Source organism: Macaca nemestrina, chromosome 19 (genome assembly GCF_043159975.1).
Source record: "Macaca nemestrina isolate mMacNem1 chromosome 19, mMacNem.hap1, whole genome shotgun sequence".
In the NCBI taxonomy this organism is placed as follows: Eukaryota; Metazoa; Chordata; class Mammalia; order Primates; family Cercopithecidae; genus Macaca; species Macaca nemestrina.
This window is the reverse complement of record NC_092143.1, coordinates 74,025,161-74,051,193: the sequence shown is the minus strand read 5'-3', so window position 1 is coordinate 74,051,193 and position 26,033 is coordinate 74,025,161. Positions and strand designations below refer to the sequence as shown.

The 26,033-nt window shown below is 41.6% G+C and overlaps 2 protein-coding genes across 6 annotated transcripts in view; one reads left to right on the top strand and one right to left on the bottom strand.

Moving 5' to 3' along the window:
- Positions 1-4,650: 4,650 nt before the first annotated feature.
- On the bottom strand, positions 4,651-13,130 carry LOC105478820 (myosin light chain 12A). 4 transcript variants are annotated; one of them, XM_011736453.2, is made up of 4 exons: positions 13,024-13,130; positions 7,385-7,580; positions 6,779-6,940; positions 4,651-5,141 (listed from the first exon to the last, which is right to left on the bottom strand). In XM_011736453.2, the coding sequence occupies exons 2-4, from the start codon at positions 7,563-7,565 to the stop codon at positions 4,969-4,971; spliced, it is 516 nt and encodes a 171-aa protein (XP_011734755.1). In that variant the 5' UTR covers positions 7,566-7,580; positions 13,024-13,130; the 3' UTR covers positions 4,651-4,968. The 4 variants fall into 4 exon arrangements, with proteins under 4 accessions (XP_011734755.1, XP_011734754.1, XP_011734752.1 ...); XM_011736452.3 differs by lacking the exon at positions 13,024-13,130 and adding an exon at positions 12,701-12,843; XM_011736450.3 differs by lacking the exon at positions 13,024-13,130 and adding an exon at positions 8,476-8,596.
- A 160-nt stretch (positions 13,131-13,290) lies between these two features.
- LOC105478822 (myomesin 1) overlaps positions 13,291-26,033 on the top strand; it is a 178,900-nt gene continuing 166,157 nt past the window's right edge. Inside the window, exon 1 of one of the 2 annotated variants that reach the window (XM_011736457.3) lies at positions 13,291-14,144. In XM_011736457.3, the coding sequence (XP_011734759.2) occupies positions 14,142-14,144 (3 nt within the window). In that variant the 5' untranslated portion in view covers positions 13,291-14,141. The remainder of the gene's footprint in view (positions 14,145-26,033) is intronic. The other variant, XM_011736454.3, reaches the window with a different exon arrangement.

Here is a 26,033-nt window from a genome sequence, read left to right as displayed (position 1 = left end):
TTTAACCTACTCCTCTCTGCTTACCCTCATAAGGTTTACGGCCTTATGAGGCTACGGCCACAGCCTATGGCTGTTTCATTCCTCCTTTAGCCACAAGAAAGTTTTATTCAAACTACTTTCTTAACTTTATCAAGAAAATGGCAACGCACACACAAACGTGCACACACAAAGAAAAACACGAAGCGGCCGGGCGCGGTGGCTCACGCCTGTAATACGAGCTCTCACGGAGGCAGAGGCGGGAGGATAGCTTGAGCCCAGGAGTTCGAGACCTGCCTGGGCAATATAGCGAGACCCCTTTCTCCACAAAAAGGAAGAAGAAGAAAAAAAAGAAAAACAAGAAGCTACGTTTTTCAGGTTTTGCTCTAGATCGTGTTTGTGGCTGTGTTCTTCAAGATATTTTCCCTCACCTTGAGGTAATCTAGCATTACTTCATCTAGCATTACTAAAACAGCATTGCTTCAGGATGGTGGAAGATTGGCAATCTAATAGCAAATCTTTGTTGAACTCTTCTTATTGCCTTAACATGTGCTGCATGCTGAGAGATGAATTCAAAGCCTCTTAGGGAGTTTATATATTCTAGAAATCTTTGATCAGAAATTCCTAGAAGGGAGGGAGCTTGTGTTCAGCATTCTATAGCAGTTCTTAAACAGTAGCACGCCTAATAACAAGACTTTAAAAAACATTTTTGAGCCTCAAAACCGGGTATTAGGATTGAGTGAGTAAAGGGTGGAGGATAATTCCAATTTCTGGTAAGCACACATGATGCTGATGCGGTGGTCCTCATCCCAGCAGCACAGCTCTAAATCCAGTTCATGACTGTATGTATTTTCTCAATAGTGTTAGAAAAGCAATTGCTTAAAAGTCACACCTGGTTCTACAATATTTACCCTTTCCTTAACTGTAGTCTAGGTTTTGGTTCGATAGTTTAAATAATTAAAAAATATAAGTTTCTAGAATTGTGCTGTCCAATACAATCGTCACTAACCACATGTGGCTAAACTTAAATTCAGTTCCTCAGTTGTATTTGATAACGTTTGACACCTGGAATGCAGTGGCTATTCACAGGTGTGATCATAATGCACTACAACCTGGAACTCCTGGGCTCAAGCGATCCTCTCACCTGAGCCTCTCAAGTAGTTGGGACTACAGGTGAGAGACAGCGCACCAGTGCGTCTGGCAGTAGTAGACACATTTTTGTTTTTTGAAACAGTCTTGCCCTGTTGCCCAGGCTGGAGTGCAGTGGCTCGATCTCGACTCACTGCAACCTCTGCCTCCCGGGTTCATGCGATTCTCCTGCCTTAGCCTCCGGAGTAGCAGGGACTACAGGCGTGTGCCACAACGCCCATCTAATTTTTGTATTTTTAGTAGAGACGGGTTTTCACCATGTTGGCCAGGATGGTCTCAGTCTCTTGTCCTTGTGATCCACGTGCCTCGGCCTCCAAAAGTGCTGAGATTACAGTCCTGAGCCACCGCGTCCAGCCAGTATTAGACACATTTTAAGTGCTCAATAGCCACATGTGGTTAGTGTCCTTATTGTATGGCACAGAGAGCATTTCCATAATTACAGAAGCTTCTATTTGACAGCACTATTCTGAAGAAATAATTCTAAGGTACATTGTTCTCTCTAGATGCAAAAGAAAAGCCTATATAGGCTTTATTTAATCATTAATAAAAATGTATTCACTAACAAAAATAGCTGGATAGCTAAATATCTATCATTGGAAAATTGTTTATAGCATACCCACGTCAAAGATAATTGAAGTTAAGAATGGTTGAAAAACCAATATACTTAAAACAACAGTGGCTATGCCAAAACATGAGATATAATTTTAGTAAATGAAAAAACAAGTTGTAAACTCATTACAACTGTAAAATGTATGTGGATAAACATTGGAGAAGTCACAATTCCTGCTATTTGAGCAGACACAGAGAAATCTAGACTAAAAAGATATAGGGACTTGGAAGATGGAAGAGCAAGTGAAAATGGAATAAGCAGCACGGGGAAAACTGGGCATTTCTTCAGTGCGGGATTAGCTACAACAATCGCTTTATGGACAGAAAAGGTAAGCAAATATGACTAACGACTTGTCAAATCTGGGGGCGTCTCATTTAAACCTTCCCATACTCCACTGTTCTGTGTTGGACACTACTAACCTCCTTACTCTTGACATTAACTAGGTTTCCGTAAAACTGTTTCTGTGGCTCCATTTACCTCTCCAAACTCTGATCGTTTTTTATCTGATCCTCAAGTCTAGGTGTTAAACCTCTTGCTGTCCTTCCTCTTTTCACTTTGTAGCAAATGGTTTCCTTTCCTTCTCAATTTGCTTTTACTTGTCTCTTATGCTCAGGCCTTCCTCCTTTCTTTCCCAGGAGCATTCAATTCCTGCTCTCAAGTCATAGGTTCTTTCATCAAGTAAAATTTGGGGCCTGGAATCCAAATGACCATATCATTTGCAGGTAGATAAGGATGCCACCCCCATTAGGTTGGTTTTGTCCGATTTTTTTTTTTTTTTTTTTTTTTTTAAAGACAGGGTCTCGCTGTCACCCCAGGCTGGAGTGCAGTGACACAATCAGTTCACTCCAGCCTTGGACTCCTGGGCTCAAGCAATCCTTCCACCTTAGCTTTCGGAGTAGCTGGGATTATAGGCACCCGCCACCATATCCGGCTAATTTTTTTTTTTTTTTTTTTAATGTAGAGATGGGGTTTTGCTTTGTTGCCCAGGCTAATGTCAAACTTCTGGCGTCAAGCAGTCTTCCTACTTTGACCTTCCAAAGTGCTGGGATTACAGATGTGAGCCAATATGCCTAGTCAGATCTTTTGAAATGGTTTGTTTCAAGTTTGACTTTCATCGTGGAAACTTTTGAGACTGATTTTTCAGTCAAACACACCATTGAAATGGATGCTTTTACCTTTCTATTGGCAATCATTCTTGTTTAAGCAAAGAATGGTATTACTAAATTAGGAGAATTATTTCATTCAGGGTACATCATTGTTCTTAATGCAAGTTGGTTCTTTGAGCAGTTATCTGAAAGGGAAACAGGAACCCTGCAAGAGATCATTTTAGTAGTACCTTGTATTTCATATAGTGGAAACAATGTTATCTGTTCTTCACTGGAGATTTAACAAAGCATATGATAATTTTTTCTCTTGACATGGAAATTCAGTTCAAAAAACAAGATTTTAGCACCATGGCCATAGCCTGGAAAAAGTATTTTGGCTTAACCAGTGAATAAAATTCAGTAACAAAAGACAAAGAATGAAGGCAGGTCCTAAGATTCTAATGTTGAAGAGGACAAGAACTAGCTTTGACTAGTCCATCTATTCCTATAGCATTGGCCTTCTCAGGTTACAGGATCTAGCTGATCTTTTTGGCTGCAAAGGCCTGCTGCCCAGAAGGCTTTTAGTAATTGTTTACCGAATGAGGTAATGGTTTTGTCCAAGGAGAGTCATGATAATCATAGCATAAAACTTGAAGTTATTACAGTAATTGTCAATTACTCATCTTCATGGGCTAATTGTCAACTCTTTTCAACCAAATTTTTCTCCGTTTCAAATATTTTAAAACTCATGAATCTTTGAGAGTGGGAGTTTTGGGCTGGTCATGGTTGCTCAGACCTGTAATCCCAGCACTTTGGGAGGCAGAGGTGGGAAGATCACTTGAGTACAGGAGTTTGAGACCAGCCTGGGCAACATAATGAGACCCTGTCTCTACAACAAATTGAGAAATTAGCCAGGCACGGTGGTGCATGCTTGTAGTCCCAACTACTCAGGTGGATCACTTGAGCCCAGGAGGTCAAGGCTGTAGTGAGCTGTGATCGTGCTGCTGCACTCCAGCCTGCATGATAGAGGGAGACACCCTGTCTGGAAAAAAAAAGAGAATCCTGAAGCCCTTTGAGAGTCAGATTTTTAAAGCTGAAAAAGAATGAAACTGTGTGCCACTCCCTGATTAACTATGAAACAGTTCTGCATTTCTGCAAATAGTAGAAGTTATTTTTAGGACTGAAATAATGACCTCACTTTCCCAGGCATGTAGGTTCAGCTGTTTTGATTGTGGGAAGGTCAGGAATGTCCAAAACTCATACATGGACTCGTGGTGAATCTCTGCATAAATATCTTTCAATAGGCATTGTTGTGTTAAAGAAGAACTACATATAATAAAAAAATACTGCATTGTATTTCCAGCACTTTAAAACATAACATTAAAAAATCTCTCTTTGGTAGCATTCCACAGAACCTTTAAGCCAAAATGGTTTTTAAAAATATGAAAAATTGAAATTACACTCAGTGACCTGGTCTAATTTTAAATAATCAGAAATTACAAAAGTTTAAATAAAGCAGAAATGTTGGCAGGTATGTCAACTTAAGAACTTAAAGCTACGGAAACTATCATATGTATGCCAATTCTACAGGAAATTATTTGAAGAATTGGAAGACAAAGTGCAGAAAACCTGATTAGGGCAGTTAAAATTGGATATCCTTGGGAGGAGGAGGAGGATAGTAGAGGAGATAGGATTGTTAGGAAATTTGGAGGAAGAGAAAGCTAACAACCATATCATTTTCTAGGATTTTCCTCATCTACCTTTCTTTGGAAGATACAACTAAAACCAACAAAGGCCCAGTTTGGTAAATAAGAAGTTTAAACAAGTAAGTGTTTTATCATAAAGTTTAATTATGATTCAGAAAAAATCGAGCAAATAACTTTTCTGAAAAAAATATATTGACTCTGTATAGACCACAGTTATTAGGGGAAAGGGCTGGTAGGTTAAATTACCCTATTTTCTATTCTGAAAATGATATCAATAGAAAGTCCCTTTTCCAGTCTGAGTATAAAGATACATATGCCCAAAATGGCTGAGAATAAATACAACAGGAAATGCAAAAGCTGTAAAGCTAAGGGCATGCAAGAGAAAATCTCAAAAATACCCAAAGTGGCAACAAGGAACGTTTGGCTGGAATTTGAAATTCTTTCAGTCATCTTTGTCTTTTGCTCCATGTTTCAGGATGCGCGTGAACTCGATGTAATTGAAATTCCCCTTTTTGTCAATAGGTGCTTCTCTGTACAGCTCATCCACTTCCTCATCCGTAAACCGATCCCCCATGGTTGTCAGCAGCTCTCTCAGGTAATCTTCCTGAATGGTGCCTGGAGAATACAGAATAAGGGATCAGAATACATACTACTCTGAGGGTCAATCACAAAGAATATCTATACTCGACTAAGCATGTTCTGTATGTTAAAAACTATAAACATGCAAATATGTGAACTCCAGGGTGTCCACCTACTTAAAATAGCCTCAGCAGGGAAGTGCCTAGAAAAATGCCCAGATGCTTAGCAGCGTCGTTCTGCTCTATCATTCTGCCTCCACATTCAGCTTCTGATCTCTTGATAATAGACTAAACCTATGCCTAAACAAAGTAATAAAAAGTATGGTTAAAGAATCTAGCCTTATGGTTCCTTAAAGTGGCATGAATGGTCATGTGTTATTCTACAAGCAAATAACATTGACCTGCCACGCTAAAATCAACACTACATCATACACATCAATAAAGTGGTACAGTGGAAAGAATATTGGAAACTTGAGGCCCAGTTTTAACAAGCTATTTTATTTCAGGCATTTCACTTTATCCCTGACCTTTGGTTTTCTCAGATGTAAAATGAGATTTTTACTGTTTACAAATCCAATTATTATAACAAATATGGCCAGTCCCAGCACATGCAAAAACATGGAATAAATATTTGAGCACTAACTATGTGGCAGGCACTGTGCTAGGCAGTGGGGGTGTGCAGTGGTAAAATGAAAGGTGTGCTCTTTGGGAATTTGATACCAGGGTTCTCATAAAACCTGCCTGCCTACAAGAATCAGATGTCACCGAAGATTTTCTGGTATTGGTATTTTTAAGATTTCCCAAATAACTGGCATGGACATGTGGGGAACCTTGAAAGCCACAGACCATGCTTCCATCAGTAGGCCCTGGCAACCACGCAGTATTTAAACTAGTCCCACTAATGCAGGCAACCCAAGATTGTGCCTTCCTTCACTAAACATACTTGGCTACGCCATGTTGATTTGGGTGTCATGGAAAATATTCCCTCATTATGTTTTACACTTCCGCCAAAGGATCAGGCCCCTATATAGTTAACATTTTGTTTTTTTGAGAGTTAACTCTATGCCACCCAGTATGCTAAGTACTTCATGTACATCTCACTTCATTTACTTCTCACAACCACCCTGTGAGGTAGGTAATACTGCCCATTTTACAAATAAGAAGACAGAGGCTTAGAGAAAGTCAAGCAACTTGCCCCAAATTACAATGAAGCCAGATAGTCTAATTCCAGACCCTAAGTTCTACTGGGTGTATTTTAAAATAGAGGTTAAATGTCAGATTTAAACAATTTGAGAGCTGACAGATACCTGGTAAACACACACAGGATTGTAGTGGTGCCATAGCCTATAACAATTTATACTTCATCAAGATTATTCTGTTAAAAGTTTTTTATTCAATACATATTTTCTGATAGCCTAACCCTTGTGGAGTTAACATGCTAGGAAAGGGGTAATACAAGTTTCCCAAAGAGGTTTCAAATACAACCTATTCATTGTAAACTAATACTTAGGGCAGAAGCAGAACGTGAGTGACAAACATGCCAAGAGAACTCTGTTTAAAAACACAGGTGTAGTACAAACCTGACGGTGTTATCCTATTTTAAGTCACTGTATATTTTAGTTACCATAACTAAAAATTAAATCACTTTGTAATTAAAGGTTACCTCTCACTTACCAGTTGCTTCTTCATCAAAGCAAGCAAAAGCATTTCTGATGACATCTTCAGGATCCGTGCCATTTAACTTCTCACCAAACATGGTAAGGAACATGGTGAAATTGATGGGGCCTGGAGCTTCATTCATCATAGCATCCAGATAATCATCAGTTGGATTCTTCCCTAAATTTTTAAAAGGGGTCATAATTTAAAGTACATTATAATACATATCAACTATTAATGACAGTAAACATTTTGGTAAGAAAGATTATCATTCATACAGTTTACTGTTTGCACTCATGACAGCAAAACTACTTGGGGGGGAAAGTTTTCTTAATGAATAGGGCCTATTAAAGAGTCTGGAGAGTATATGATATTCCATTGGAATGTCAGAAGGAATAATACTGCTTCCATAATCTAGATTAGTGTTTTCATACACACACACATGAACCCCAACCCAATCCTAAGACAGGGTCAGGAATCTGCTGGTGGTTCGGTGGGAAACACCGTTCCACACTTTACTCAAACCATTAGACAGGCTTTACAGAGCTTTAAGACTCATGAAATCAACATGAAAGGCACCGTGGAAATTCTATCCAATAGATTAATATTTAAACTGAGCATTACCCAATGAAGCAAGCATATCATGCAAATCTTCCTTGTCGATGAAACCATCTCTGTTCTGATCAATCATGTTGAAGGCCTCTTTGAACTCCTGAATCTGTGACTGGTCAAACATGGCAAACACATTGGATGTTGCGCGCTGAGGGCGCTTCTTGGTCTTGGTCTTTGCTCTTTTGCTTGACATGGTGGTGGTTAAGTCCTAATTAGGAAAGGAAATACAATAAAAACTAAACATCTAAGATTACTTAAGTTTGAATCAAAACAGTGATTAACAAAAGTACACAGAATCAGCCTTCCTGATATGTTTGAGCTACTCAGAAATGTGTCTTTAGAAGACACATGTCAACAAGATTACATATGACCCGTACTGCTATATAGCTAACAACAGCTGATAACCAAATCTGCTAATTTGATAACAATAAAAAACCAAGCAGCAAAAAAAATTAGTTACCTAGGAAACTCCCAAGTTCTATACTTCAGCACTATGGGGGTGCTGAGGGATACTAACTCATCTTCAGTAGGTCCACCCTTTGCAGCCTTAGCCTAAATTGGCTATTCCATAGTACGGTGGACAGAAAGGTGAAGAACAGTAAGAACGACTAACTGATGGAACAGGTCTTCATCTCCTAATCTCTATTGACAAATATTGTTCTTCCACTTTCAACTAACATTTTTTATTGTACCCTCACCTCTAGGCAAAAGTAGTTCAAGAAAACTATTTGTTGAAAGGCTAACAGTAAAGGATAAAAAAACTGAGGGGAATTCATCTACAGTTTTTATAGACATTATACTCTATCCAAACCAGATTCTTGTATTACAGTCACACTAAATCACTGGAAGTATCTAAGACCTCTAAACAGAAATCAGAGTACAAGCTTTTAAAATAATTTAAATGTTTTAGAAAACATCTTAAAGGTAGAAACTACCTTTGCTCTCTTATCTAAATTTATCCCAGTAAAATTTAAGTTAAAATTAAAAAGAATGTCTAGTAATACCTAAAATAAAAAGGCAACTTTCAATACTCAGTCTTTTTTAAAAACTACAAAAATTTGTTTGAAGATCCATAGTCATCAGACAATAAAATTCTACCATACCATCGTTCAGAGTTGCAGTGAAGATGGTAGTCTGCAAAACCGCTCAGCAGCAAAAGTAAGACACTGCATTGAGTTATATTCTTCCAAGCAGGTCTAAAATAGGCACTACTGATTTCACTCTGACCAGGATAACAATTCTAAAGCTTACGTTCTGAAAACATTTAGCTATGATCTGGCAAAACACTATGCCACTGCTCTAAAAATAAGTCTGTGGACTGCAAAGAATGAACTACCACCTAGATCTCAGCACTCCACAGTGACCCTAAGAATATGATTCCAATGTGTTTAAAAAGTAATTTCTTACATTATTTCCTTGATTATAACCACATCGTCCAGACTAAATACAATTACGGAATGATCAGAAAAGCTCTGCCTCAAATTTTTAAAAGCTAAATCTGTTTTCAGATTTTAATAGGAAATTCCACAAAGGATAGTCACAAATTCCAGCCCATCCAATATAGCACCATATGGCAACTGGAATATATTGTTGAAAAGATATATCCTACACAGCACAGAAGTTATGATATATGCTGCTCCCAAATTTCCTAGAATTCTTTAATCAACTTTTAGGATGCTGCCTTTCATGACTTAAACCATTCATAAATGCATATTTTCATTCTATAACACCTTTGGAGGTAGTAAATCCCATTCATATCTAAACTACATAGGGTTGTACTTTCCTGTTTGTTGTAAGTGCTGTCTTCAAAAACAACAAAGAGTTATAGAGTATATTATTCCTCCATCTCTTAAATGTACTCAAGGACTTGCAGCAAGAGGTTGAGACCCAATGTGTGACACGTTTACCAGTCCATATCACTTTCATATTTTAGGCATGTCACGCCTTTGCAAGCCAAAGCACATCTTTAAAAATAGTCTGTTTTGTGTGACAACATTGTCTTTCCCTAATGATGCAGAAATGTCAGCTATTTTAAGAACAAAGAACTGATGAGGTCAAACGGCTGCCACAACTGATTTTTTAATCTATTATATAAAATCTCATATTACTAAATGTATGGGGGTCCTCTAGATACCTTTTCAAAATGTTTAGGTTTGGTTGTAGTTTGTTTTCTGAATTCTGATGTATTTCCTATTCTTTTAATCATGCACTTTTTTGAATTTGTAAATGTATTATAAAATAGATTTTTAAAGTAAAGTTTTTTTTTGTCAGCACTGACAGTGGCTTCATATAGAGCTCTTCTTCAGCATATTCAAGACTTAATCTTATCAATCTTATTATGAACAGTTCATTACACTAATATGTATCAAATGTCTTATTAATTACGTTGAATACTACTTAAGAGTTAAGAAATGTAAGGCATGTGTCTTATCTTCAAGGAGCTTAAAATACAGGTGGGGAGGCAACTATAAAGAAATGAGATGATTGGTTCAACTTATGAAATGAGTCATAGTTTTCATTCCAGAAGTATGACTCTAAACTTAAAACAATGTGTGACAATAATGAAAAATAATTTGTAGGATGGTACATAATAATTAAATGTTGTGAGTTCAGAAAAGATGTTTCTGAGTAGTTAAGTGATTGGGGAGGAGGAAGACCTTGAAAAACCCAGTGTGGGATCATTTAGAAGCTACAAGGCATAGTTAGAATTAAGAATTTGGGTGTTAGTCTCAATTCTAACAAATTAAGGTAGTTAATTCTACCAAAAACTGATAGTGTAATGTTGAGCAAGTTACTACCTAGGCCTTTAATTTTTCGAGGAGGCTGGATTCTTATCTCTGAGTTATTTTCCACCAGAAACCTTTCAGCGATAGGGAGTTCAGTCACTGTTCCAAAATACAGAAACTGTGGGGTTTTTTTCCTACCAAACTAAAAGTGTGGGGGGAATAAACAATGGTGGAGGGAGTCAAATCAGGAACAGTGCTATGATCTCAAGGAGCAGATCATTTCTGATATTGTCAGGGTCCTCTTTGCTATTATTCTAGTTTGCTGTTCGTTTTACTTTCCCGCAAACAATGGATACTATCACTCTTCATGTAATAAGCCTTCAGCAAATGCACAACTCTCATCTAAGTTTAGAAAACTAGGGTATACTCCTTAATCTAAAAAAGTTGAAATTGCTTTTTGCAAAAAGCAAGCTAGGGTAAAATAAATTGAAAAGATTTCATGTCAGTGTAGTTATTTAGGATGCAAAGATCGCCAGGTAAGGACCCGAGGTTTCCAAGTTACGAAAGCTCTTCAATCATAAAGTCGAGTCTTTATTTATTTATATTTGTTTATTTATTTATTTTTGAGATAGAGTCTCGCTCTGTCGCCCAGGCTGGAGTGCAATGGCGCATCTCAACCTCTACCTCCAGGGTTCAAGCAATTCTCTGCCTCAGCCTCCGGAGTAGCTGGGATTACAGATGCCCCCCACCACACCTGGCTAATTTTTGTATTTTTGTTAGAGACAGGGTTTCACCCACCTTGGCCAGGCTGGTCTTGAACTCCTGACCTCGTGATCCACCCGCCTCAGTCACCCAAAGTGCTGGGATTTCAGGCGTGAGCCACCGCACCCAGCCTGAGTCTTTATTTTTGAAGGACTAAATGAAAGATCTTTGGTGTGAAGGAGTATATGTTGTATGAAACTGTAAAGCAAGGAGACTTAAGAACAGGCTTCTACAAAATATAAGAGGATTTCAGAAGCATGAGAAAGTGGATGAAGGGCAGTCAGGAGACTGAGTTTACAGATTAATCTAAAGGAGCATAACCTTTTTTTAAGTCAGGGGAGGTGAACGCTGGTGGCAATGAATCTGTTTTTTATTTTGTGTTTTAACTCAGAATCATTATGGGCTATAACGAGATACACAACACAATTAAAGAAAATGTTAGACTAGATTAATAGGTGGCAGAAATAGAACAGATTCTCAAAGTGGCTTTCCCCACACACCAAAGGACACGAGAAGATTTTTCAGATCTCTAGAAACTATATTCACTTATAAAATGGGATTAATCCATACCAATATATACATTAGAGTGCTCTGGTTAGAACCCTAGAGTCCAGCATTTACAAACTGGCAATAAATGTAAAATAACCTAGAAACTTTTTCTACAAAACGAACACTCAGATTGATAATATTCTGAGAAATATCAGATATTCTTCAAGAAAAAACTACCATCTTACAAAACACTGCGTAGTGTGATAGCACCTATCATTTGGTCGGCTTTTTAAACCCTGAACAAATACACCGCCTCATTTAATCAATGCACTTAAAAAAAAAAAAGTGTAATTTATTTTCTGGTGCTAACCGCAATTTTTAAAAAGTGTATTTTCAAGTTAGTGCTTCAGTTCCAAGTAAACCAAGTTTTCATTTCTTATGCAAACTTCCGGTTGAAGGTAGGATTCGTTCTCTAGGACTGCCACACCCAAAAGTTCTCACCACTGGACAGAAAATTGGCTGTTAGGGCTGACTTGCCAGTAAAGCCTCGCTTTTGAAAATAAAGTGCTTTTCTGATGACCGTTTATAAGAGCCCTTCCAGAACATAAAACAAATACCAATAATTTTAAGAAATACTCGCTTTATTCGCCTTTAGATATAAAACTTTTTGCACTTAAGTTAAAATCTCTGCTAAATCCATAGGTCTCTCAAGAAATTGATAGATACATTCATATACCTACTAAACTACTTTAAAAGAAAACACTTCCGTGGAGAATTGAATTAGCCCAAACTTCCCCCCCACATGGGACAAGGCATTATATTTTGGAGTTTTTCCTGGAGCCACAAACTAAACTCCAGATCTCTTTGTCCAAAATTTCATCGCTTAAAAAAAAAAAGTTCTAATTACAGAAGCGGGTACTGAGTTGAAGAACTTCCCAATTTGAGTTGGTTATTCCTACTAAATGTAGCCACACAGCTGCAACAGCTGCAGCGGGGGGACAATGGGCTACGTTTTTTGCGCAAACCCTCTTGAATCGGGCAAGTTGACGTTAGAAACAAAAATAGTCCCGGGATCAGCTCTGCAGGGGTCGGGTTTCGCGGGCCCGGCAGTCGTCCAAGATCAAGGCGCCAGTGAGCGAAGCCGCATTTCCCGGGCTCCAAGTTTGGGCACCGGAGCGAAGTTCGGTCTGGGCCACTCCCAGCCATGGCCTCGGATCCCACAACCGGGGACCTGGGTGGCACACCTGCCCAGGTGCGCTCCCGGCGCCAGGAGCCCCGCCGCCCTCCAGCTGCCCCGCGGAGACGGGTCCCCGGGATGGGTGTCCCGCGCCCGAACGCGAGTGCCACTCACCCGGCACAGCTACGAGAATCCGAGTACCTCTGCGAGCCCCTCGCTGCTGCTACTACACCACCCTACTACCCAGAGAGCCGCTAAAAACCACCGCTTCCGGCCTCCGCTTAGCAAGCCGGAAGGAAGCCCGGTCACCTTTCTTGGCCCGCAGAGTGGGCCAGACTTCTCGGAGGGGCGACATGGAGGGAAGTCGCCAGTGTGGTCAGCGAGCGCGGTATTGACCAAGTGCAGGAGAAGGAAGCCTAAAGTGGGCGACCTAGAGTATAAAGCAATATATCATGGTTCGCTGGGTCCTGTTCACTGAGTTTCCGTCTTTTTTGTACCTCTTGTTGCAGTGTTAAGTCTTCCTCCCCCCTATCTTTTCTGCAGATGGTTGCGTCCGAGCTGTGGCTTTGCTTGGTCGCACATTCCAGGGCACGGCGAAGGGCGGGGCCCGTCGGCCCAAGTCCTTGTAGGGAAATCGAGGAGACGGCAGCGGACACACGTGACTGGCCCTCGCCCCGCCCCGAGGCCGGGCTCCAGCCTCCGCGGTAGTGTGCCTGCACTTGACGCCCCTCGCGGGGTCTGGGTCTCCGCCTGAGGGCCTCGGAGCTGTGTGTGTAGCCCGGGAGTGGACCTTGATGCTAGCTCTGTGTGCAGTGTAATTTTATGAAGAGTCCCGCCTCCTCCTTACAGGAGGAAACCTGTGTCCCTGGGGCCCTCAGCCAAGCGTCCACTATCTTTTTGGCCCAGACGGATTTCATAAGGTCACATGTGGCTGGAGACTTCCTCCCTCTTGAAAAACATTTGCCGTCGTTTTTCCCTGGCAGAGCCCCTTTGACCCTGGCTAACAAAGACAGCCTGACTTGGGTCCCACTAGGCGGGAAGGAAGGCGACTCCCCTGCACCTCTTGCTACGATTAGGACTCGCGGCTTGGTGAAAACAGAAATCAAAACTTGGGCCTATTTCTCTTGAGTTCTCCTTGCCTAGAACAATTCGCAACAATGACTCTTATTAAACTCCGGGAGGACTTTCTCTTTTTCCGCCCGGAATCCGATAAGGAAGACTTGTTCTGGTCCCCTCAGCTCTCTGACCTCATCTACCAGAGGAGTGAGTGGCATCCTCTAACACTCGAGCCGTCATCCCAGCACTAGGGGACAGTGACCAGTGTGGCTCCCGTGGCCAGAACCCTTCTGAAGCTTGGGTTGCCCTGTGGTCTTCGCCTTCAAAGCAGGCCGTCACTCGAATCCGTCTGGAACGGACAGTGTTAACTGTAAACGCTGCGGAATAGTATCTTCTAAGTATTCGTAGCTTCTTTCTTGAGGGATCTCGGGAACATTCCGTGTATTAACCACTAGCATATTCCAAAGTTAACTTCGTGATAAAGTCACCGGGGAAAAAAAAATCGCTCCAGTTCCACAGGTGATTGAAACAAACGTGATCTGTTTCCCAGACTTCCTTGATGGTAAGAATTACTTGGGGTACCAATTAAAAATAAAAATAATTGCGTCATTTCCAACGCACTAAATCAGAGTCTTTAAGGGCAGGTCCTGGGAAGCCATCCACGTAACGGGGGTCCCAAGTGGGCTCTTATCAGCGAGGGCGGGGACTCAGCGAGAGGGCTGGCAGCGACGGGGCAAACCCCAGACAACTGCGCGGCTGCGTTTGTTCCTGGAGCTTGCGAGCACTTGCAGTGCATGACACCTCCACAGGGTGGTGGCCTGCCACCGCGAGAGCACCAGCTCCGCCAACGTCCTCTCCTGAGGACACTAGAGCGGAAGGAAACGGACAATTCAGTCTTCCCCTCAGCTTGAAGGCAGCATTCTTTTGCTTCTCTTTTTTTTTTTTTTTTTTTAAATTTATTTTTTATTTTTTTATTTTTATTTTATTTTATTTTTTTTTATTATACTTTAAGTTCTAGGGTACATGTGCATAACGTGCAGGTTTGTTACATATGTATACTTGTGCCATGTTGGTGTGCTGCACCCATCAACTCGTCATTTACATCAGGTATAACTCCCAATGCAATCCCTCCCCACTCCCCCCTCCCCGTGATAGGCCCCGGTGTGTGATGTTCCCCTTCCCGAGTCCAAGTGATCTCATTGTTCAGTTCCCACCTATTTGAGTCAGGTAATTGCCTTGTCTTCCTGCCACTCAGTCAGCAGGTATTAAGCGGCAACCGCCTTGCCAAGCACTGTGGTGGGGGCTGTGGCTTATGTTTTCTGGAACAGAACATAGTTGTTGCTACCTTGGGGATGGGGGCGGGGGGGAATAGAAAGAATGCGGAGTTAGCGGGGTATCAGGGAACAAGGGTGGAACAGATATAATAATTAGGGTACAGTTAGTTAGGGCCTATTGAAGGAGCACAAACGAAGAATAAACTTGTCTGGGAACTAGTGGAAGGTGTCCCCCAGGGGATGTTAAAGAGCTGATTCTAGAATTAATTCAGTGGGGAAAGAAAAGGAGAGAGACATGCCAGGCAGAGGGAGCAGCACGCCTGATTGTCTGGAGGTGATCAGAGAGCCTGGCTGATTGAAGATGAACAGGAATTGTGTAGTCTGTGTTCATTCATTTATTCATTCCACAACTATGGATTTAGAAATGGTTAGTCAACCGATGTGGAAAAATAACATCTCGTTAAAATGTTCTTCAAATGTCCACCTAGTGTTTTGATGTTCAGTTTTGATGACTGGACCCACCATCAAAGGCCTCTGAATCTTTCTGATATATCTACCCTTTTGGACCCTATGGGAGATCTTTACCTCCGCGTGATAATCTCCTTCTCACGTTTTTACTAAAAGTTTGGAGACTTGAATTCTGCTCCAAATAGAGTGAAACAGAGTCTTGCTCTATTGCCCAGGCTGGAGTGCCGTGGCTTGATCACAGCTCGCTGCAGCCTCCATCTCCCAGGCTCAAGCCATCCTCCCTCAATCTTTTGACCAATACTCAGAGTAAGAAATTTATTTCACTAAGAAATACTTGACTACCTATAATGTTTTTCAAAATTTTCTATTCTGTTCTTTTCAATTCTGTTACTAGTCTGCTTTAGCTGCCATACAAAATACTATACATTGGGTGGCTTAAACAACAGAAATTTATTTCTCATACTTCTGCAGGCCGGAAAGTCCAAGATCAAAGTGCTGGCCAATTCGATTGAAGGCCCCATCCTGACTTGCAGATAATCAGTCGCCTTCTTCCTGTGTTCCCATGTGGCAGAGAGATCTCGCTCTCTTGCTCTTCTTTTTTTTTTTTTTTTTTAACTTTTCTAAATTCTTTTTTTTTTGTATTTTTATTTTTTTACTTTTATTTACTTATTTTTTTGAGATGGAGTCTCACTCTGTTGCGCAGGCTGGAGTGCAGTGCCTCAATCTCGGCCCACTGCAACCTCTGCCTCCTAGGTTCGAGTAATTCTTGTGCCTCAGCCTCCCGAGTAGCTGGGATTATAGGCATGTGCCACCACGCCTGGCTAAATTTTTTTTTTTTTTTTTTGTATTTTAGTAGAGACAGGGTTTCACCATGTTGGCCAGGCTGGTTGCCAACTCCTGACCTCAGGTAATCTACCTGCCTCAGCCTCCCAAAGTGCTGGGATTACAGGCATGAGACACCACACCTGGCCTTTCTTTCTTTTTTTTTTTTTTTGTACTTTTGGTAGAGACAGAGTTTTACCATGTTGGCCAGGCTGGTCTCGAACTCCTGACCTCAAGTGCCTCCCAAATGGCTGGGATCTCTTCCTCTTCTTATGAGGCTTCAGTGTTAATGGAATTAGGGCCAACCGTTACAACCTCATTTAACCTTAATTATATTTTAATTATATTTCCAGATATAGTCACATTGGGGTTTAGGCCTTCAACGTATGAATTTGGCAGGGAGGGGACACACAATTCAGTCTATAGCAAATTCTATGTCACTTAATTTTAAAAATACCTCTCAAGGCCCACTAAATGTGAGCTTATGATCCACTATTGCAGTAGTTCTCAATGGTGGAGGAGTGGTGCTTGGGTTTTGCCCTGAAGGAACATTTGGTGATGTCTGGACAGTCTTGCTCTTCACAATTGGGACAGCTACTGCATCTAGTGGGGAGCAGCCAGGGATGCTGCTAAACGTCCTACTATGCACAGGACAGCCCTCGACAACAGAGCATTATTCAGCCCAAAATGTCAATAGTGCTTAGGTTGAGAAAACCCAGCACTAATCATTTGGAAACTCAATATTTATAGTAATCAATTATTTTGGGAGTACTATAATTTCTACAAGGACACTATCCATTGCTCCTGCCTCAGAGTAAGCTGTCGTCGTTTTTTTTCCCCACGTCAGATCTAAAGGGAGAAAAAAAATGGAACGAACAGTTATTATTATATGTGCCTATTATGTGCTAGGTATTCTGTATAAACATTTCTAGTATTTAATTCTTACAGCAACCCTGTGAGATAGATATTATTACCTCCATATCATTGATTGGGACACAAGCTCAAATACTTGAATGATCTGCACAGGTTTCCCAAAAGGCAATGAAAGAACCTAGATTATAACTCATGTCTCTGATTGTCCAGGGGAAGAATAGAAAGGAAAACGGTAAATATGTGGATATTTATACACATATCTCTAACTCCTAATACAATGCCAAATATCCACAGGTGCCAGTAAATACATGGTAACTGGTCAGTTGTTCAAGTGCACATAGCTCGTAAGTGGTCCAATCCAAAGCCCATATTTTATTGTACTATACTGTGCTTTCTTCTTTGGTCCAAAGTAGGAAAATTCGTTACCCAAACAACAGCAAGGAAGCATAGCACAATGGATCTTGGTATTTACAACCTAAGTCAATGATTTTATACGCATCACTTGCAATTTTTATTGCATGTAAGAAACTATTGAATGTTAAGAGACATGGCTTACATTCTGGTTTTGCCTACATAAATGGAATTTTAATTCCTCATACATGAAATATGTATGATGTAACAATTAACACTAATCCATTAATTCAGGACACCAGTAGGAGGAGCTCCTTTCTTTTAAATGAGTAAGTATTTACATAAATCTGTATAATTAATTTTAGAGCACCAAAACTACAAACAATATATTACAAAGATATAGAAGATTCTACATATATAAAGAACTGCTTTTTAAAAAACTTTAATCAAAATTATCATTAAAGTCGGGGATGATAAATGGGATAAAAAATTATGTGAAATTGGATTAAGGGTATTTGGGGATACTTATTACTTCCATACTAGAAAATTTGAAAAAATAAGTTAAATAGATACATGCTTAGAAAAATTAAAATACTAAATGAGATGTAAGAACAGAGAACATGAATAAAGCAAACAAAAAAAGAAATAAGGATTATATAGATAATAAATTATCTGGCTGTATTAGTCTGTTTTCAGACCCGAGGTCGGGCGCAGAGGCTCATACCTGTAATCCCAGCACTTTGGGAGGCCAAGGTGGGCGGATCACTTGAGCTCAGGAGTTTGAGACCAGCCTGGCCAACATGGTGAAACCCCCATCTCTACTAAAAATACAAAAATTAGCTGGGCATGGTGGTGCACACCTGTAATTCCAGCTACTGGGGAGGCTGAGGTTGGAGAATCGCTTGAACCTGAGAGGGGGAGGTCACAGTGAGCTGCGATCATGCCACTGCCTTCAAGACTGGGCTATAGAGCAAGACTCCGTCTCAGGAAAAAAAAAAAAAAAAAGAGAGAGAGACATACCTGAGACTGGGCAATTTACAAAGAAAGAGGTTTAATGGACTTAACTGTTCCATGTGGCTGAGGAGGCCTCACAATCATTGTGGAAGATGAAAGTCACATATCACATGATGGCAGATGAGAAGAGCTTGTGCAGGGAAACTCTCCTTTTTAAAACCATCAGATCTCATGAGACTTATTAACTATCATGAGAATAGTATGGGAAATAATTGTCCCCATGATTCAATTACCTCCCACTGGGTCCCTCCCACAACACATGGGAATTTAAGATGAGATTTGGGTGGGGACACAGAGCCAAACCATATCATTCCACCCCGGCCCCTCCCAAATCTTATGTCTTCACATTTCAAAACCAATCATGTCTTCCCAACAGCCCCCCAAAGTCTTATTTCAGCATTAACTCAGAAGTCCACAGTCCAAAATCTCATCTGAGTCAAGGCAAGTCCCTTGCACCTATGAGCCTGTAAAAGTAAAAGCAAGTTAGTTACTTCCTAGATACAGTGAGGGTACAGGTGTTGGGTAAATATAGCCATTCCAAATGGGACAAATTGGCCAAAACAAAGGGGCTACAGGCTCCATGCAAGTCCAAAATCCAGCAGGGCAGTCAAATCTTAAAGCTCCAAAATGATCTCCTTTAACTCCATGTCTCATATCCAGGTCACGCTGATGTAAGAGGTGGGTTCCCATGGTCTTGGGTGGCTCCGCTCCTGTGGCTTTGCAGGGTACAGCCTCCCTCCTGGCTGCTTTCACCGGCTGACGTTGAGTGTCTGTGACTTTCCAGGCACACAGTGCAAGCTGTCCGTGGATCCATCACTCTGGGGTCTGGAGGACAGTGGCCCTCTTCTCACAGCTCCACTGAGTGGTGCCCCAGTAGGGAGTCTGTTTTGGGTCTCCCACCCCACATTTCCCTTCTGCACTGCCCTAGCAGAGGTTCTCCATGAGAGCCCCACCCCTGCAGCAAACTTCTGCTTGGGCATCCAGGCGTTTCCATACATCCTCTGAAATCTAGGTGGAGTTTCCCAAACCCCAATTTTTGACTTCTGTGCACTGCAGGCTCAACACCATGTGGAAGCTGCCAAGGCTTGGGTCTAGCATCCTTTGAAGCCATGGCCTGAGCTGTACCTTGGCCCCTTTCAGCCATGGCTGGAGCAGCTGGGATGCAGAGCACCAAGTCCCTAGGCTGCGTGCAGCATAGGGACCCTGGACCTGGCCCATGAAACTACTTTTTCCTCCTGGGCCTCCAGTCCTGTGATGGGAGGGTCTGCCATGAAGACCTCTGAGATGCCCTGGAAACATTTACCCCATTGTCTTGGGGATTAACATTCACCTCCTCATTACTTATGCACATTTCTGCAGCCAGCTTAAATTTGTCTCAGAAAAGGGGATTTTCTTTTCTATTGCATTTTCAGGCTGCAAATTTTCTGACTTTTATGCTCTGCTTCAAAACTGAAGGCCTTTAACAACATCCAGGTCATCTCCTGAATTCTTTGCTGCTTAGAAATTTCTTCTGCCAGATACCCTAAATCATCTCTCTCAAGTTTAAACTTCCACAAATCTCTATGGCAGGGGCAAAATGTCACCAGTCTCTTTGCTGAAACATAGCAAGAGTCACCTTTACTCCAGTTCCCAACAAGTTCCTCATCTCCATCTGAGACCATCTCAACCTGGATTTCATTGTTGCTATCAGTATTAGCATTTTGGGCAAAGCCATTCAACTAGTCTCTAGGAGTTCCAAACTTTTCCACATTTTCCTCTCCTGAGCCCTCCAAACTGTTCCAGCCTCTGTGTGTTACCCAGTTACAAAGTTACTTCTACATTTTTGGATATCTTTTCAGCAGTGCCCCACTTTATTGGTACCAATTTGCTGTATAAAGACATATCTGAGACTGGGCAATTTAAAAAAGAAAGAGGTTTAATGGACTTACAGTTCCATGTGACTGGGGAGGCCTCACAACTATGGCAGAAGATGAAAGGCATGTCTCACGTGGTGGCAGACAAAAGAATAAAAACTTGTTCAGGGAAACTCTCCTTTTTAAAACTATCAGATCTCGTCACACTTATTCACTATCACGAGAACAGCACAGGAAAGACCTGCCCCCATGAATCAATTACCTCCCACCGGATCGCTCCCACAACATGTGGGAATTCAAGATGAGATTTGGGTGGGGACACAGCCAAACCATATCACTGGCTCTGATAGTTAACTGGAGAAATGCTGTTTCAACTCTTAAAAGACAAAGATTCCTGATATCTAAGCTGTTTTGAAGTATATAGCCTAAAATAGTGATACCATAATAGTTGGTTAATGAATGAATGTAGTGATCAAATTACGTTTACTAAATTAATCTTATGACACAAATATTATTTTTGAATCCCCTAATAAAACTAATACCTAAAACAAAAATTGTAGTTGATGCTTACTTTAGCCAATCTTTTAGTGTCCTTATCTGAAAAAGGGCATAATAATAGTGCCCACTTCATTCAGTGGTTGTGAGGATAAAGTGCGATAACCCATGTAAATTTCTTACGGAGAAATTTACTACCCTGACTAATTAGTATATGAATCCTTTGTCCACTTGAGTGTAGAAAACAAGCTAAGTGATTGCACTTTAAATTAATGACCACAGACTTCAAGTGGGCCCTCGATGCCCACATTTCTCTAGTCTTTTCATGCTCCTCTCTCTTTTTTTTTTTTTTTTTTTTGAGACAAGGTGTTGTTTTGTCACCCAGGCCAGAGTGCAGCGGTACCATCATGGCTCACTGCAGCCTTGGCCTCCTAAGGGTCAATCGGTCCTCCCACCTCAGCTTCCTGAGGAGCTAGGACTGCAGGTGTGCACCACCACACCTGGCTAATTTTTGTATTATTTGTAGAGACAGGATTTCTCCACGTTGCTCAGGTTTGGTCTTGATCTCCTGAGCTCAAGCTATCTGCCTGCCTTGGCCTCAAAAGTGTTGAGATTACAGGTATGAGCCACCATACCCGGCCCATGCTCTTGTCTATTTGATGTCAGTTTTATAACTTTTGTCTCTTCACACCTCTAACACATTCTATTCTATCCTCACTCTCAATTGACGACCTTGCTTCTAAGTCACTGAGAAGATAATGGCTCTCACAAGTCCCCACCACATTTACTCACTGGCCATCATCTGTCTTCATGCATTGTCCTCCCCCTCCTCTCCTGTTAACTAGAGAGGAACTCCCCTTGCTCCTACAGAAAGCCAGCTCTTCTGTTTTCTCCCTCTGGCCACACCAGCAATTCTGCCCTCTCCTGCATCATCAAGTTCTCTCTCTCTATTGGAGTGTCCGACATGAATGCTGTAATGTACCCCATATGTAGTAAGCAGACTAAGGACCCCCAAAAGATATCCCTGTCCTAATTCCCAGAACCTGTGATTGTGTTAGGTCACACAGCAAAGGAGAATCAAGGGAGAAGATGGAATGAGGTTGCTAATGAACTGACCTTAAAATACAGAGATTATCCTGTATTATCTGGGTATACCCAGTGTGGCCACAAGAGGTCTTAAAATAAGCGGGAGGAAGAAGAGGGAAGCAGAAGAAGACTGTTAGAGACAGATGTGACTGTGGAAGAAGGGTCAAAGAGATACAATGTTGCTGGCCTTAAAGATGGAAGACGGGGTCGGGAGCCAGGGAATGCAGGAAGCCTCTAGAAGCTGAAACAGGCAAGGAAACTGATTCTCCCCTAGAGCCTCTGGAAAGGAACACAGTCTGCCTGACAGCTTAATTTTAGTCTGGTGAGACCCACATTAGACTTCCAACCTACAAGATTGTAAGATGACTAAGTTTTGTTGTTTTAAGCCACTAAATGTGTGGTAATTTGTTACAGCAGCAATAGAAAATGAATCTACCATATCATAAACAACAACAAAAACTCTCTTCAGCTATTGTCCTATTTTCTTGCTCCCTTATAGAAAGCTCTTTAAATGAGTCACCTGTATTCACTGGTTCTCAATGCCCACCCCCACCCCCCACCAATTTAGTAAAATGTACATGACATGACATTTCCCATCTTAACCTTGTTTATTGTATAGCTTAGTGCAGCCCCCTGCCTCCCACCTCCCCCAGGACCCAGGGAGTGAGCTTTGTCTGTATTTACAGCTGCTCCACATCACTCGCATTACTGTGTGAGCTCCGCCTGCTGTCAGATCAGCAGTGGCTTTAGATTCTCTCAGGAGCATGAGCCCTATTGTGAACTGTGCATGTGAGGGATCTAGGTTGTGTGCTCGTTATGAGAATCTAATGCCTGATAATCTATCACTGTCTCCCATAACCCCCAAGATGGGACCATCTAGTTGCAGGAAAGCAAGCTCAGGCTCCCACTGATTCTACATTATGGTGAGTTGTATATGTATTTCTTGATACATTACATTGTAATAATAATAGAAATGAGGTGCACTATAAATGTAATGAGTTGAATTATTCTGAAATCGTTGCCTCCCTGCCCCCCACTGCCACCACTGCCTCAGTCCCTGGAAATACCATCTTCCCCTAAACAGATACCTGTTGCCAAAAAGGTTGGGGACTAAAAGCTTAGTGGATTAAATATATTTGTAATGTTGTGCATCACCACCATCCAGCTCCATAACTCCTTGCATTTTGTAAAACTGAAATTCTATGATCAATAAACAATAACTCCCCATTCCTCCCTTCCCCCTAGTAACCACCATTCTACTTTCTGTCTAGAATTCTGACCACTCTTAAGTATTTCATATAAGTTATGGAATTGTAGAGTTATTTGTCTTTTTGTGACTGGCTTATTTCACTTAGCATGTTATTGAGGTTCATCGATGTAACGTGTCAGAATGTCTTTCCTTTTTTCTTTTCTTTTTTTTCTTTCTTTTTTTTTTTTTTTTTTTTTGATACAGAGTCTTGCTCTGTTGCCCAGGCTGGAGTGCAGTGGTGTGATCTCGGCTCACTGCAAGCTCTGCCTCCTGGGTTCACACCATTCTCCTGCCTCAGCCTCCCGAGTAGCTGGGACTATAGGTGCCCGCCACCACTCCCGGCTAATTTTTTGTATTTTTAGTAGAGACTGGGTTTCACCTTGTTAGCCAGGATGGTCTCAATCTCCTGACCTCGTGATCTGCCCGCCTTGGCCTCCCACAGTGCCGGGATTACAGGCGTGAGCCACCGCACCCGGCCATGTCTTTCGTTTTTTGTTTTTTTTTTTTTTTTTTTTTTGAGGCGGAGTTTCGCTCTGTCTCCCAGGCTGGAGTGCAGTGGCCGGATCTCAGCTCACTGCAAGCTCCGCCTCCCGGGTTCACGCCATTCTCCTGCCTCAGCCTCCCGAGTAGCTGGGACTACAGGCGCCCGCCACCTCGCCCGGCTAGTTTTTTTTGTATTTTTTAGTAGAGACGGGGTTTCACCATGTTAGCCAGGATGGTCTCGATCTCCTGACCTCGTGATCCGCCCGTCTCGGCCTCCCAAAGTGCTGGGATTACAGGCTTGAGCCACCGCGCCCGGCCTCTGTCTTTCGTTTTTAAGGCTGAATGATATTCCATGGTATGTATACACCACATTTTCCTTATCTGTTCATTTGTTGACGGACACTTGGGTTGCTTCTACATTTTAGCTATTGTGAGTACTGCTGCTATGAACATGGGTGTACAAACCCAATTCTCTCTTTAGTTTAGTTTTTACTTTTTTCTTCCTCAGTGATCCTTTTCTGAGCAATTCACTCTTGAATCTGCTATAAGAAATCTTTTTTTTTCTGACCACTCCATCAAATGTATGCTCATCAAAGTCACCAGTGACTTCTACATCCTCATAGTCAATTGTCACTTCTCAAATAGTATTAGAAAAGGTGATCACTCCCTCACGTTTGAAATACCTTCTTCTCTGGCTTCCAGGATGCCACACTGTCCTGGTTTCAGCCTTCATTTGTGGTTACTCTTCAATCTTCTTTGCCAATTCCTCCTAATTTCGCTAATCACACGGAGTAGCCCAGGATTCAGTTCTTGGATCTCTTCTCTTTTCTGTCAACCGTCCTTCTGAGCTTACCTCATCCACTCTCATAGCTTTAAATACCACTTATACACCGATCACCAAGTGTGTATCTCCAGCCAAGACCTCTGACCTCCACTCCAGACTCACATATCTAACCTCTCACTTGACAGCTCCATGAGGATGTCTGTTGGGCATCCAAACCTTCACACTCCGAAACTGATTTAATTTTACCTCCAAAACCTGCTCGTCCTGTTTGTCTTCTTCATCCTTTAAGTTGCTCAGGCCGAAAACCTTTGACTCACCTTTGCCACCTCTTTTACTTTCCTGCCCCTCACTCAACCTTTCAGTCAATTCTGGTAGGGTTTTCTGTTTTCTTCGTTTATAGAAGTATCTCCATGGCCTAAAACCATAATTAGCACAAGCCTATTAGCGAAATCCTTCAAAATACGTCCAGAATTTGATTAAGTCTCGCCACTTCTACTGCTACTATCCCAGTGCAAGTCATTTTCATCTCAAGCCTGGATTTTTGTTATAGCCTCCTAAAGAGGTCTAAGTAGTTTTCTTACTTCCTTTTCTTCCTGTAGTCTGTTCTCCACATAGCAGACGGAGTAATCCTTTAAATATAAACTAGAGCACATCATTGTTCTTCCTGACACCCTCCATGGTGAAGTGTCCTACTACCTCTACTTATGTCACTACACTGAGTGAAGTGTCTTACTTCACTTAGAGTAAAAGCCCAACGCTTTACCATGGCCCGCAAGGCCCAGTAACTCAGGTTCTGGGAACTTCCCCACCCTCATCTCCAACTTCCTGCCCTCCCAGTCTGCTCAGCTATATTGACATCCTGAATGCTTCTTGAACTAGTCAGGTAACTTTCCACCTCAAGACCTTTGCATTGGATATTCCTGATTTCAATGCTCTTTCTTCAGATTCTTCACTACTCATGCCCTCAACTCTTTCGCATCTTCAAGCAGATATCACCATCTCAGTAAAGCCTTCTCTGGTCATTCCATTTAAGTCTCCATCACCCAGCTTCCACCCGCAGCGTTCCCCTCTCTCGGCTTATTTTTTCCGTTGTACTTATTACTTCCAACACACCAGACACTTTACTGATTTTGTTTACTATCTATCTCCCCTACTAAGTTCTATGAAGAAGATATTTTGGCATGATTTGTTTACTAAAGTATCCCAAGGCCCAGAAAAGTAGTTGGCACATTATAGGCACTCAGTGTATAAAGGTGCATATTTGAATGAATGAATCGCTGGAAGGCAGAATACAAAGGGAAAATGTAGAATCATGAGGCCAACAGGGGAAGCGGGACGTGTCCTGAGTGACTTCTAAGCCATGTTTCTAAAGGTCAGTAGGATGCCACTGATACGTCGTAAGTATGGGATTAGTATGTTCAGAATCATATTATTTAAAAATCACTCTAGTAATAGTATGGAGGATCAGCAGAGGGTAAGTCTAGGAGAAGCTCAGGATTTCTGACAGATGGTAAGGCCACTGACTGAAGTAAGGAGGAGAAATAGTTTGGAAGGCAGAGTGTGGTAATGGTAGGAAATGACAATTATCATTTGGGACATTTTGAGGTAGTGGATTAGAAGACAGTACTGAGGCCTTAACCGAAACACAGTAAAAAGAGACAAAAAGAAAAAAAATGTAGAAGTGCTATCAGGAATCATG